The sequence below is a fragment of the Falco cherrug genome, chromosome 9 (genome assembly GCF_023634085.1).
Source record: "Falco cherrug isolate bFalChe1 chromosome 9, bFalChe1.pri, whole genome shotgun sequence".
Classification (NCBI taxonomy): Eukaryota; Metazoa; Chordata; class Aves; order Falconiformes; family Falconidae; genus Falco; species Falco cherrug.
Window position 1 is genome coordinate 7,796,732 of NC_073705.1, and position 14,733 is coordinate 7,811,464.

The 14,733-nt window shown below is 50.8% G+C and overlaps 1 protein-coding gene across 9 annotated transcripts in view; it reads right to left on the reverse strand.

Moving 5' to 3' along the window:
- The window catches only part of RAPGEF1 (Rap guanine nucleotide exchange factor 1), a 92,385-nt gene that overhangs the window by 3,331 nt on the left and 74,321 nt on the right, over positions 1-14,733 (reverse strand). For 5 of the 9 annotated variants that reach the window (XM_055719808.1, XM_055719806.1, XM_055719807.1 and 2 more), the window contains 13 exons: positions 13,781-13,873; positions 12,070-12,158; positions 10,653-10,764; positions 8,930-9,005; positions 5,665-5,753; positions 4,204-4,292; positions 3,657-3,842; positions 3,419-3,503; positions 3,123-3,217; positions 2,578-2,656; positions 2,333-2,434; positions 1,803-1,900; positions 596-724 (listed from right to left, as the gene is read on the reverse strand). In XM_055719808.1, coding sequence (XP_055575783.1) covers positions 596-724; positions 1,803-1,900; positions 2,333-2,434; positions 2,578-2,656; positions 3,123-3,217; positions 3,419-3,503; positions 3,657-3,842; positions 4,204-4,292; positions 5,665-5,753; positions 8,930-9,005; positions 10,653-10,764; positions 12,070-12,158; positions 13,781-13,873 — 1,322 coding nt within the window. The remainder of the gene's footprint in view (positions 1-595; positions 725-1,802; positions 1,901-2,332; positions 2,435-2,577; positions 2,657-3,122; positions 3,218-3,418; positions 3,504-3,656; positions 3,843-4,203; positions 4,293-5,664; positions 5,754-8,929; positions 9,006-10,652; positions 10,765-12,069; positions 12,159-13,780; positions 13,874-14,733) is intronic. The other 4 variants (XM_055719811.1, XM_055719809.1, XM_055719814.1 and 1 more) reach the window with 1 other exon arrangement.

Here is a 14,733-nt window from a genome sequence, read left to right on the forward strand (position 1 = left end):
GAGGGCTGCAGTTAAACAAGGGGCTACCTGAGGACCTCTCCCAACTTTGAGCCACCCCCACCCGGCTCTAAGGACATCCAGCACTGTGGCCTGCGCCCAATACTCCTGGCAGAGGTGTGACACCGAAAAAGGGAAAAAACCATCACGCCCTTCGCTGAATTGGAGGGAGAAAGAAAAAAACCAGACACTATCACACTTAAATCAGCAGTTAGATCTGCTGCCTCTGCTGCAAGACAGCATTGAAGAAAAGCCTCCACGACCTAGAGAATGTAGGAACCAGCAACAGCAAAACCTGGAGGAAAACCTGTTATCTGGAAGGGAGCAGTGGGAAATTTTTACTGCGCTGGATCTCAAAATTAACATAGGAAAAACGTCTTTACAACTTTTAGTCGTATCTAATCTAGACAGGGAAGGAGACTGTGACCGGGGCCCTGTCGTTCCCAGGTATCCTTACACCTCCATCACGACGCTTTGCCTTAGACTCCCTTCCCCTCGCACAGGGGCTCCCCTGCCCCAGCCACAACACCCCACGCCCCCCCTAGTCACCGCCGTGGTGTCTCAGCGCCAGCCCTGACCCTGCTCTTGCTGCACTTACACTTGTTGGAAGCACCTCATGCTGTCCAGGATGTTAAACTGCTGCCAGCGCTTGGAGAAGTTCACTTTGCTGTCAATGTAGTCAGGGTTCCCCAGATGAACAAAGGTCAGGTCCTGCAGAATCAGGCCTCTGAGAGACAGGGGCAGCAGGCCAGGGAGAAGACAAACAGGTACAGAGGTCAGCTACACAGGGGCAGGATGACCAGCCAAAAAGCAGCCAGATGCAACCTAGCAGCCTCCTGCGGCTGCCACCACCGGCATGGTAACTTTAAACTAGAGAGAAATGCTCCCCTAGCAGCAGATGCAGAAATGCTCCCCCAGCAGCAGATGCAAAGGTGTCCAGGTGCAAGGCACCCACCATGCGCAGCCGAGGGATCTCTGAGAGGTACTCATGGTCACACTATGGGCACTGAGGTTGCACTTTCACCCTCCACGGAAAGGAGGACCAGGCTGGAAGAAAGCTGTGATGGGAAGTGCCCGCCAGGAGTTAAACCTTCCTTCCAGTTTTATACAAAAGGGCTTCCCCAGCAAGGGGGTCCATGCTCCCTTCCCCCCTACTCAGCCGTATCTCCGCACAGTCCTGCTGTGGTCCCCTGCCAGATGAGATGCTGTGTACCTACACAACCTCTTCCGACAGAGCTCTTTCCATAGAAGAAAGTAAGACTAGAAGTTTTACCAGTGTAAACCCAGAGCAAATCTGGTATCTAGATCAGAAGGCTCTTCCAAGAGCAGGGCAATAGCTTCAACCTTTCATCTAGAAAGAGGATGACGCAGCACGTTTGACAAGGCAGGCTCCTCATTTACCAGCTCTTGCAGTCAGCAGAACCAGAGCTGTCACAGAGGAGCATGCAGCAGCTTGAAGCTGTGGGATCCATCGCACCTCATGGGTAAATCTGTCTTTCTGCCCACAGTCCCAAAGAAAATATAGTTAAAAAGCATCAACTAAAGATCCAGGCACTTGATCTTTCCTTCGCCACAGTCAATACACAACAGCCGCCTTTACAAGAGACAGCTGTCACCCTGCTGCCCTATGCTACGGGACAAACTGCTCCAGAGAGGGCATGTGGGCTGGTGTGGCGCACTGCTGTCTCATTCGAGATGTAGGGCAAAAGGCAAGTGCTGAGCTGAGCAGAAGCTGCTGAGAAATCCTTGAAGGAACCATTCTAACGTGCAGAAGTAACGGCAGAGGAAAGAAACTACCAACTCACAGGTAAGGTATGCAGGGAGGCTCCACATCAGCCAGCGCGGCTCGGTATGCGCGGAAGGATGAGGAGCTGTCGATCAGCGTGCAGTACTCAGCCAGGCCCTGGCAGGACACAAAGCCCACGGTGACACCACTGCTGCAAACCCATGTTCTTTGTAACCTCTCCCCAGACAGCCAGGCAGGCGGGGAGTTAATGCCATCCTGTAAACGCTTCCAACTGATTTACTCAGCCTGACGCCCAGTATCGCAGAGCCTCGCTGCCTTCAGCCTCACCCAGCCTGCAGTTTGCAGGGAGGAGGAGGAGGAGGAGGAGGCTGTTCTCACCCGTGCCTGCTCTGGCCCTCCTGCAGCTGTCGGAATGCCCAGCCGCGCTGCAGGCTTCCAGCACCGTGGCGTTACACCCACTGGGGAGCAGTTACCCCCCTCCCTCCACCCTGGGACATGGCCGAGCTGGTAAAACCACCCAGCTGCTTCATGCCACAACCACAGTTATCTTTCTTCCCCCTGAAGATGACGGCCCTCACCGCTCCTCACCTCTGAGGTTTGTTTCTGCCACTCCAGCCTTCGAATGGGTGCAGAATCCAGTGCAGAAAGAATGGCCAGATAGGAATTAAAATTATTCAGCTTTCGTAAGTGCTGTGAAGAGGGAGAATATTCCAGTTACTCGACAGATCTGAAAGCCTTCTAGCATCCAACAGCTCTACCAACCAGCAGGTCCCAATCCCCTGCCTCCTATAAGGAGTAGCGTGTGTGATTCACAGCAAGAACCAAGCTGATACCTTCATAATCTTTATAAATTTAAGAAGCAGCCTCTCTCGGTCTTGGGCCTTCTCTTGTAGCATAATTATTGAACGGACCCTGGAAGAACAGACAGGAAAAAAAAAGATAAATCCCCTTAAGAAGATCTCAGCTTTCCTCGTTTCCATTTAAAAAACTGGTAACTGATAAGGATGGGCCAACAATACTAAAGAGCTCACGATACCTCCAGCTTAAAGGGAGCACTCTAATTCACAACAAAGACTAATTTCAAGGATGACTACAATAACCCTTCACAGAGTGCATTTATTTGCAAGGGGAACGTTTGTTTGAAGGGCTCAATGGTACTGATAACAATTCCTCCAGGTTACAGTGCCCTCCGCAACCCTCCTGACCTCTCTTGTGTGCTCTGGGGTCTCTGATGAGTGCCCTGCATCTACTTGCTGGCCAAAAATATATGTTGTCCTGCTTATAACAAGGGAACCCAGCTCTGCAAGGAATATTTTGAATATCTGTAGGGCACTGGAGGTTAAGCACAGTTCAGTGCCAGTCACTCCGAGCTCCTTACCAGTAGGACATGTTATTAAAGTGCTCTGTGAACTGTGTCAGGTTGGGGCTCTTCTCTTCATTTTGCTCCTTTGCCCAAAGCAAAACTTCCGGGATCTGCCAAGGAAAAAGAGGAGATGGTGGGAAAATACCACAGGTTAAAATGGGATTTTGTCACAGTCTGTGCTGAGAGCCACTTGCGGACACAAGTTCAGCTGTCTCCTACAGCCCACCAGTGTCCTGGGAGGGCTGGCAGGGAATGCCAGAGGTGGCAGAGGGTACACGTCTGAACCCCTCCCACCACCCTCATCTCTGTACCTCAATTTTATAGAAGAGTTCAGCATCTAGCAGGGTCAGCTGCTCGGCTATTTCATGACTGTGGAAATCATGCAGGGTCCCTGGCCTGCAGGAAACAAGGATGAAGTGCAAAGGCTCAGAAAACATGACCCGTTTTCTTTTTCTTGTAGTTTGGACTGAGAAAACTCTTTGTGTCCACAAGAAAGGGATGCCCTGTCTCTCAGAGGACCAAGATATGGTTACGTGCATCTTTCCTCACCTGGCTGCCACCCCACGGGCTGCAAGAGGTTTGATGGAATTGGCATAGCTCAGCATTTTCTTCTGTTCCACTTTATCAAGGATATTCTTGCGTAACACTCTGGCGAGGCTCAGCTCCCCATTGCAGACCAGCCGGAAGACCAGGTCCATCAGCAGTTTGAGAATTTCCTCCGTCAGCTCCACTAAGCTGAGAGGAAGATGGAAAATTCAGGGAAGGCATCACAGCTACAACACTGACCGAGCTACGGTTTGTATCCGTACCGAGTCTTGTCACTCTTCCCTACAGGTACAACCCAGTGACTGAAATACCTCCTCTTCCCAGGTCTTCCCTTCCCAGAGATTCCCCTTTTACTGGTTATTTTAAAATCGCTGACCCAGTTAGGACACACCACGAACCTCCTCTCCCAACAGGAGGGTTCAGCACTATAGGTGTCTCGCTATAGGGGATGTCAGCTGTCAGCACAGATGGGGCTTCAAAACCACTTCTTCATAACTGCCACTGTCACCGACCCCACATGTCCCATACCAAAACCAAGAAGGCAACTCACCACAGCTCATCCACCACTCTCACCAGCACGAAGAAGGTGTTCTTACTGACCCGCTTCTTAAACGTGTCTGGGAAGTGGCAAAACTTCTCATATGTTGGTTGCAAATTAAAGAATCAACTTAAGTGTGGTCAGTCCAGCGTCAGTGCTGTGAACAGCTGCCTCGAGGAACGTCAGAGTAATGTATTATTCTGTCTTAACTGAAACTGGTGTTCAATTTCCAGGAGATAAGGGACACCGATATAGCTCTAATTAAGATGGTATTAAGCTACCTGCAGCTGGTGGTGGCTTAATACCATCTTAATTAGAGCCATCCTTACACCTCACAGAACTGACGCTAGAAGAGCAGGCGTACCCTGAAACTGTTCTCTCTAAGGTGACATTTAATGAGCAGCACTCCTCCCTCTGCTGTGATCTCCCCCACTGGTCCGGGACATCTGGTCTCAACAGATCTCAGGTGTCACCTCTCCCTTCCGCACTGCCCAATTTGGCTGCAAGGAGAATGGTGGCAGGGGAGGCAGCACAGGTTGAAAAAGCTTCTGTCGGGTGAACAAAGGGAAAGAGAAAAAGGTTGTCAGTAAGGCAAGGATTGACAAGGGCCCGCAGGAACGCCCCAGCCAGCATTTTCACTGACAAATGCTCTGCAGTGAGATCTGCCGCGTCCTTGGCCGCGCTGATCCCGCAGGAGGGAGGCAGGGGAGCTCTGCTGCAGATGGCAGTGATGAGCTGCGACACAGGACAGGGTGACGTCAGGCTGCCTTTGACGTGGGAGCACAGGACCAGAGCCCACAGGGCCTTTGCACCGCCTGAACCCAGACCCTGACCCGCTCAGCTGACGGCGAAGGGAGCCCCAGAACCGAGCCAAGGGGGGAGGAACTGCAGGCAGGGTCCTCAGCAAGACGCCTTCTCCGTGCCCTGCCAGAAATGCTAACGTTCACCCTGCCACGCAGGGGCCCTCGCCTCGTTGGCAGTTACAAGCTCAGTTCAGAACTACAAGGCTGAGAGGACATTATCTCCTGTGCTGCACTTGCTGTAACGAGAGAGAGAACAGGTTTGGATGGTTTTGTCACATCTACTATTAAACTGCGCTGGCCCAAGCAGGCAGACCCCACAGCCCCTCCGCGAGGCAGAAGGTGGCACGATCCCCTTTCTGCAAAGGAGACATCCCGAATAAAAGACCAGCTCCCCAGCAATGTACAGAGAAACCGGACTGCTCTCCTCCCCTGCCAGGGCCCTCAGAAGACCACTCTCGGGTCCAGCACGCCCCGCCTGCACGTGCCCGGTAGCATCTCCCATCTGCAGCGTACAGGGATGAAGGCAGGCTGCTTGGGTGCCTCCAGGGCAAGCACCTTACTGACCACGCTGGCAGCAGGCTTTGGCCAGACAACTTGCAGCCAGCTCCCTCCATGGCCACTGCTGGGCTGGGATCCCTGGTGGGGGTGACAGTGCCACTCGTGCAAAAGGATATCTGTACTGCAGCTTCTTGATGAGCTCTTCAGGGGTAATGAATGTCCTGTACGTAGTCAGAAAGGCTTCGCAGTACAGCACCAGATCTACAGAGGAAAACAAGAAAGGCTCAGTCAACCCTGCTTTCAGAAAAAGGAAGGTGCTTGCAAGGCTGAATCCAATCTTAGAGGACATGGTTGCATTCTGACACGAAGGGACCTTACGGAAATGCTGTGCTGTTGCTTCTTACCAGATGGACCCTACGGCACAAGAGCACGACTGAAACTGCCCTGTCCCCACCGCCTGCTCCCGCTTGCAGCACTCAGGCTGGCTGCTTTGCTCATGCGACCACCAAAGCAGTCAGTGAAAAACACCTTTGTGGGACAGGAACCTTCAATGAGCAGTCAAGGAAAAACGTGGTTTAGACCTTGAGGATACTTTAAAGAGAAGATCTGAGAGCTGGGTGCCTGTTCTCTGTCTTTACTGCCTAGGCAGCGCAGAGCCCTGCAGAAGGACATGGTCACTCTTCCTTCCTGATCAGGAATGCATGTTTTGACATGACGATATGGATCCGCAGACCCTCCAGCCCTGCTATGTTCCAGGAAATCTTACAGTGTAAATGTAAGATTATTTTCAGCCAACGAGAAGAGTAAATTACGCTGCAAAAACTGACACTACCATGACCGTGACCGTGCCATAACAGACACTGACACGGTGCACGTAGTCATCTTCTGGTTATTACTGTGCAGGGGTGGGTGCTACAGCCCCCAGAATCGCAAAGGCTCTGGCCATCGTCACGGGCACAAAGGAGAGAATTTAAAAAAGCGGAAACTGCAAATGGGAAAGAAGATTTTAGGTCAAGACTGTAGTACATTTGCAGTCCCAGGCAAGGCGGACAGCGGTGGTCAAAATGGAAACTTATTAGCCCCAGCATAAAACCAGGCAGCGTGTGCAGTGGGATGGCACGCTGCCCCTGCCTGGTGCACTGCAACTGCTGGCGGAGGGAGAAAAAAGCTTCCGCTGTGCCTGCCCAGGCTCGGCTGTACCTGTACATCTTGTTTCAGCCAGGTCAGGGAGCACCCCACACCACGGGCTTGCAACACCCATCGGTTGCGTGGGGAGGGTGGGAAGGAGCAGGGCACGGTGTGATGGCTGTGCCTCTCTACCTGCCCTGGTTTGCTTGGCCGCAGCCTGATGGAGATGCTGCTTCCTCCTGCTCTTCTTTCAGACAGCGCTGCTGCCTTTTGGTTAAAGACAATCAGACATAAGCCAAAGGCTGGGTGGTCACGCCAGGGGGGAGCCCCGGGCCTCCTCCAGCTGTAATCCTGCACTCCCAGCAAGTGCACGTGGCTGGGAGCACTTAGCTGACCACGGATTTTATTCCTAAAGACCACAAGTCTCTCTTTATCCCTTATTCCATTTAGCTCTTTTTAGCAAACTCAAATGAGCAAGAAGCATCATGCAACAGGGCGTGGAGTTACATTTATTTTGGGTTCCCATCTGCCCAAAAGGCAACGTGAGGTAATACAGCTGGTCTGCTCTGGCACTTGAAGCTGCCAAGAAATTCATCTTTAAAGGAAAGCCTCTTAACTATACCCCTCCATGCCGTTTGGCTGATTGATTTACAATCCCTGAATTCTTCTCATTGTAAGCTTAATTCATTAACCCTCTCAGTCACCCAAACACTGGGTTAGCATAGCACAAATTCCTGCGTGCTCCATTCAGCTCAGCAGCTTGGCAGAGCCCATGAGGCTAAGCTCTGTGACTATTCTGAGAAACGTGCTGCGCAGAGCTCCCTCCACCCAGCCGCTCTCCCCATCTGCACTGTTGTACATTTAAAATCCTGCTCTAGCTTTCCCTAGACTCCAGAGCTCCTCCATGGCTTTCACCCCACTGCCTGCAGCACCCTCACAGCTCCCTGTGCATGCACTGGAGGTCTAGCACACATCCCTTTACCAGGTAGCTGTCAAAAGGAACAGCAGGGAAGGTCTTCCAATTGTTCCAGAGAACAGCAGAAGTAAAGCAGAGCTTCTCTAACTCCAGTTGCAGCATTTTTGTAAGGGTTTTTTTTTGGTTTGGTTTTTTTTTTTGTGTTTTGTTGTTTTTTTTTTTTATAATAAGCGTATCCAGCTGTGGTGCAATCGATTGCCTCCTCCTCTCCAGTGTGTTCCTAACCTTGGCCCTTTCTGCCTGGATTCGATGCCCAGTGTAAACAGGGAAACATAGCTGTCAGGGGAAGGATTTTCTTGCTAGCTGAATGGTGCTGGTAAGTAACTGCAAACACCTTCTGCTACAGTAAAACCCCTGCCATTTAAAAATGCACATGAAAGATATTTCCCCTTTGACTATCAAAACTCTAAAATAGGAGCGCCGAGTGGTTCAGCGGGTGAGCGAATTTTGCCTTGCATCCCAGGAGATAAGGAGATCAATTCTGGTTAAGGCCATCAGCACAAATGTGTTTGGCAGGTTCAAAATCACTCTCTGGAAACATTACAAAGCCTGTCTTTGCCACAGGTCTTGGAAAGCAGCTGCTCCATGTGGGTGGTGACTGGGTTTGGAGATAAAGCGGGGTTTTAATAAATCTAAAGCTAAGGGTTGCTAACCTCCCTCTTCCTCCCCCACATCTCCTCTCGTTTACTGTGGATTCCCTCTCTGAACTGGTCTGGGTGGCTACCAGCTTGCAAGTGGTACAGAGTGGGGCTAGCAAGTGACACAGTTAAGTTGAAAATAAGGGGTGTCAGCAGACTAGCACCTGAACAGCCTGCCCGACGCCCATAGGCACAGCATTAGACCCAAACCAATGTCCCTCCTCTTCTACTTCGATGCATCAGTGACTTCAGCAACTCCTACATCACCACTGCCCTTCAGTTCAAAGGGCGAGGAGCACCTCTGAAAGAGGATCCATGCCACAACAGGCTGGTCACTCCTGCACTCGCAGAAGGCAGTGTCCTACCTCGGCAGGTACAGAGCCACCAACACAGCACCGTCGCCGACTCCACTGGTGTGCCTCGCCTCCCAGATCTGGGCAAGGGCTATGAGGAGTTAATACCATCCCTGCTGCTAAATGGAACACACAGGCGCTTATCCAGCTTACCTCCATTTCACCAAAGATAAGCACAATTCCCCCCACCCCTTCGAGCCGAAGGATCATCAACATCAACGTGGTCCTCTCCACCCCGGCCCACGCATGGCGACTGCGCACACGGCAGGGACACAGAAGACAAGCAGCAAAAGGCCACGCCAGGCTGTGCTCCCCAGCTCTCTTTTGGTGCACCCACCGTACCTTTCCTGTCGGTCTCTGTCGCATGCACTAACAAAATGTCTCCGGATCCACCACGAACATCTGGCCCATCATCTCCCTGCAATGAGAAAGAAACACGCTCGGCACGGCCCAAGCTCCCTCTGGCCTGGTTTACCACCTCTGGGTTCAAGCTCAGCAACAACCGGGCAGAGTACGCGATGTTCCTGGCGCTGCTCACAGCGCAAGCTGGGACGTGGACCTCAGCGCTGGGCTAATCCTGGAATTTGGATAAAGCATTTGGTGTCCCAGATGAGGATCTGGGTTGACCCTTACTTGAGCTCTCTGACTCCTTAAGGCCAAGCTGTGAATGTCAGTGAAAGCTGAACCTTCTGTCCACAGGAGAATGAACAGAAACGACCCAGAATCCCAAACGCTCCCAGAAGACCATTAACTGAGAGTAACCCTGTGTGAACTGTCTCAAAGTGCGGGATCACGTACCACACTGGCTGTGGGGTGAGAGGTCATGCATTCAACTTACACTTTCCTGGAACATCAAAACCTGGCAAGTTAATTCCTGAATCTGGAACTATTTGGCTGGAGGTCACCTGAAATGATCCAATAACGGGGAGCAGAAAACAACCCTGCTAACTGCTTGACCCCTGCCTTACCACTCTCTAAAAACATCTTTCTTCTAGCTACTGCAATTCACAACTAAAAATAAGCAAAACTGATCTATCATTCAGCCAGCGGTTCCTGGCTGCAGGAAACAGCTTGCAGGGGCAGTTTTATAATGTTTCAAACACATAGATCATAAGGAGGGAAAAAAAAAAAAAAAAAACCAGAAGTTAAGGCTTGACAGAGATCTGCTAGTCTCAAATGTTCAGGAATCACCAATTTTTAAGTGTTTTTTAAAGGAAATATGCCTGCAGAGGAGACTGGAGTCACATCTGGCTTCCCTTAGCAATGTCTTTGTCATTTCAATATGTAAAACACTGGAAAAAAACATGGATTACAGCTACGGAGCAGCTATGTCTAAAAGATGTGAATTTTTCAGGTGACCCTCTGGCAAGACTCATGAAATACTACTTAAAGAATGAATAATAGCTTCTTACTCTCTCCTGCACATCTCGGCTGACCAAAGAACACTCCTAAAGTGCCAGTAAACGATACATTCTCTCTGTTTTTCAGACTAGCCCCCTGACAGTCTGAAAGCTTCAAAAGCCTGCATATTCCCTCAAGCTGCATGTCAAAGACGGCTTGGTTCAAGAGCACAGTGAGCAAAGCTGTCTGGGAGTGCACCCAAGGCTAGAAAGAAAGCCATTTCTCAAACACAGAAAGTTACTTTGGCTGCTCTTCCACATCAGTAATACAAATGCCCTGATCGGCAAATGCCTTCGGACTGAAAGGCCAAGACCATAAAGCTGCACCTGGATTAATTGTGCTCAGGCTCTCGGGTGCTTCGTTTCAGATTGTTGCAGGCTGAAGAGGTGAGAAGGAGCAGCCTGGGAAAAAGGCACAAGATGTGTTGTTTTTTAGAGAGGCATCTCACATTTTGTTAAACCCTCACTTATTGCTGGTGCTCCCTGCCTGCACCAGCATCTCATACTTTCACAACAGCCTGCACATATAAAGCTGCATACCATTTCTCCTGCAACCTAGTTTTTCCTATCAAATTAAAGCTGATGCCTTGCTTGTGCACACAGAGAATCAGCTTTCAAAACAGCATAAACCAAACAGTATGAAAGCAAACCCTGAATGCACCTACCTCTTGCTTCAGTGTTAACCTAGCCATAATTTCACTGTGGTCGATAAGGGATAGCTCATCTACCTCTTCCTCCAACTGTGATGACTCCAAAGCATCTGGTGACTGCTGCTGCCTGTAAAAAAAATTGGCAAATATCCATCAGTGTCATTGCCCATCCAGGGGAAGAGATGCTGGGTCTACCCAAGCTCTCAGCATACAAACCTTCATTAAATGACAGTAAGTACACAGGCAGTCCGGAGGTAAATCTTTTGCAAACAAACCCAAACGCCTAGCTCTAATTCTGTTGCTTTGTGCATCTCTTGAAAAGAGACAAGATGAACCTTTAGGACCTGAACACTTGTCTGCCTGCATTTCTGGCAGACAGGATTTTACTATGCATCAGTACACGCTCCCATGTCTCCTTAATCCACCAAATTTTTAGTGCACACAAATCTAAGCCCTTCCTCAGACGTATAGAGACTGAGCATACTCCACACACACACAGCTTAGTCAGCTCGTGACCCTCTGTGCTGCTCCAGGGGACTCTCTTGCTGCAGGAAGACAGAACAGAAGGCTCTGACACTTTGTTGGTGCACACCCACAGCGCCAGTATTCCTGCCCCCAAAGGCTGGTACTCCTGTGCCTGGACACATGCCCTCTGTCCCGTATTCCTGGGGGGCAGGGCAGAAGTACCCATGGCCTTTATAGCTCCCCCCAGGCACAGGCCAAGCCCCCCTGCCCCAGTCAGTACTTTCAGCAGACTGGGCTTTGCAGAGCACTCCTGCATTGTCTCCTTCGCTGCAGCGATTAAACCCCTCAAACCAACGGCAGGAAAACGGAGGGGGGAAGTTGACTGTCACCGCACAAAACAATGCCCTTCTCTAGTTTTCCTTTAGAGATGCAATTGAAGAGCAATCTCAAGCAGCAGGGAAGCACCCGCTCCACTCCTCCTGAAGCCCATCTGTTACAGCCTGCACCTCATCATTTACATAGACAAATGATAGCTAAGAGCATTAAAAGGGATATACAGCCTCCTGCTTCGGGGCCTCAGCCAGCCTCTAACCAGCAGGGTTAGGAGGAAATTCCCCTCTGGAAAACTATTTCCCAAAAGCGATACAGACTTTTTTTGCGTGTTTCCCTGAAAGCAGGAGGGAGCAGCCCGTGTCAGTGAGAGGACTGCCAATTAGATGGACTCAGGATGGCTAATATAGGCTGCATTAACCCCTGCAGGCTCCCCGAGTTAAGTCATGACATCTTGCTGGGATCCAGGATCCCACCACGCACCAGCTGTGCAAAAATAGTGGGGCTTAACGATTAGAGAACATCCAGAAGGCTGAAGGCAGAACAGGCAGCCCCAAGGATGGTTTACTAACAGGATGCTAGTGAGACTGTACCCTTCCAGGCTGGGAAGCAGGAATACCAAGGGAGACAGGCTCACCTTTCAGCACCATCTTTGCCTTCCTTCCCCATGGCACTGCTGTTCAAAGTGGAGTCTTTGGAGTGTCCATCTTTGACAGAGGGAGATTCCTGCAAAGAAAAAGAAGGTTTTCCTTATTACGTGGGGTCCTACTCCACAGCTAGCCTTGCATTTACAGTCTGCCTGCCTCTAAATGGCCCTTTACTGTAAATTCCTACTGAGTGGTTAAAGATTGATGCAAGTTAACGCCAAATGCCAGGAAACACAGAAGTTAATCAGACAGGAAATTTAGGACCATCTCTGGAGACCAGTGTAATTAGTACTGTTTGCTTTTAACATTGTGAAATGATGCTGAAAGTTGCGACACCAGTCAACTGTTGTCTTGGATTTTAACCCTCTCATGACTTCTTTTCTTTTTTCCCCCCCTAGCCCTTACTGTTGAAATATACTTGCCTTCTGCTTTAATCGAGACAGACACAGCCAGCTCTAACCTCTCCGGTTTCAGCTGCCCTCCTGGTCACAGCCCCCAAGCCTGTCTCAGTGGGTGGATGCACACTGCCACTCCTACCTCCCTTCTCCCCCATCAGAAGAGGTTACACCGTGATGCAACCTTTCCACTTCATAATTCACGGCTGTGGAAATGAGGCTAATGCAAAAAAGCAGAACCATCTGAACCCGTGGCATAGAACAGCAGGTAGAGAGCTCAGAGCAAAGATACGGCATTTTAAGTTAAGCCATTTATTAAGGAGACAAACAGCCATGAATGGCAAATGGGAATATTAATCTAACAGTGATGGAATTCAGAATTATTTAACATTATGCAGACTGAAACTTGGAAATTCTACCTACTGAACAGACAGGACTGAAACAAACTCACTGGTGAGCTTAGGCGTTTTGAGGTCTGCAGAATTTTTCCAGACTGTATCTGTAAAGCCCTTTGCTTCAAAGTGGAGAACCAGCTCACAGCTGCCCCAAAGGATGGGCCTGCCCAGATGTGTCTCCTGAGGAAGTGACAGGAGCGCTATCTCTTGGCGTATTTAACACCAGCATGGGTAAAGGTCTCGGAGACATCCTGTGGGAGATGTGCCTTCCAAGATGAGGGCAGCCAAAAGGATCGCCACAGATCTCTGCCGCTGTTTCCTATGACCCAACAGGAAGATGGTACCTCCCTGCCCTGGAAAACGCCCTGTCTCCTCTAGGAAATAGCTGAGATATGAGGCTTGAGTGAAGGAAGAAGCAGCGTGCGATTACAATGCTAAATCAATCACTGACTTTGTATCCAAACGGTGAAGGAAAAAATAAATAAATTTGGAGCACAAGGTTTTCTGTATTAAAATAGGGAAGCCAAAGCAGTTACAAGAATAGACAAGGCCCAGGATGGTGCTGGTCAGGATGCAGCTTTCTGGAAGGGAACCTCACGCAAGCAGCTCCAAACAGGCAGCGAAGCGCAAACGGAACAGTGTGGCAGGAAGAGCCATCCCTACCCTGCCAGGGCTCAGCGCGACCCCCAAGGCATCGCCTGCTCTCCACCCAGAGCAGAAGGCCACCCAAGCCCAGCAGCCAGCAGCGGGCAAGCGGAGGGACACCAGCACGGGAGCTGGGGCGGCAGGACGGACACAGGAGCTCCACAGTGTGCAGAAGAGGCCAGTGCCAAGCGTGTCAGCCCCGGTGTGAACTCAGCATGCACCAGGCAGCCCCTTCCCGGTGTCCGGCCCTTCTCCAGGTTACTTACTCCTTCAGAGCGAGGGAGTTCCCCGTTGCTCTGGCCAGAGGAATACAGATTGACGTATTCACCCTCACCAGCTTCCTCACTGGCGTTTTCACTCTAAGGGAGACAGGACGAAAGGAAATACGTGATGGTGCCCCCGTGCCAGCACTCAGTGTTAGTGAGAGAACGTGCCCGTGGGCTGGGAGGAGAAGCGCTCTTGGCGGCTGCTGTCACCTAACTGGGAGCCCTTCCTCCAGCTCAGCGGCCACCACTGGCCACCGAGGCTGTACCTTCCCCAGAGCCATTATTTTCTGGTTCCTGAGGCCCTGAGCTGCAGCAGGACAGCAGCAGGCACTGCTCTGCAAAAGCTGCCGTGGACTCCACGTGAGAGTGCAGAGGTGCGATAGGCGTGTGCGGATCTCAAGGTTACAGAAGCTGAGCATTCGCAGCCTGACAGCCGAGCGCCTGTCCTACCCGCGCTGTAGTCCTGCCGCTAAATGCAGATCAGCCCTGCAGCCCAGAGGGTACCAAACCTACTTCCCAAACTATGCTACAAGCATGGACTAGAGCCATCACGCCAAGCTAAACCAAACTTGAGGGCTTCTGGGCTGTAACAAGGACCCAACGCAAGGAAGATGCAAAGGCAAGGTCACGTCCAAGGTGTGAACATCTGATCATTTACTCTGCAATCAGTGTCTCTCTTCCAAACTTTGTGAAGAGGCAGCACTAGCATGCACCATACTGACAGCTCTAATCCCATCAACTCCAGGCTTTGCAGCAAACAAAAGAGGAACTGCCTTGAAAATGAGGTTAAAAAGTAGCTGTAATGGCCAATCCTGCTCAGTGATCTGCAAAACTGATGTGGGACCTCAAACTAGTAGTGCTGTATCAGTGTGAGACCAGCAGTAGCCTAATGTCACCAGGTGATGCTCTGTGCCACTGCACAGCTAGGGCTGCTGGCAACTGGGAAGAGCAGG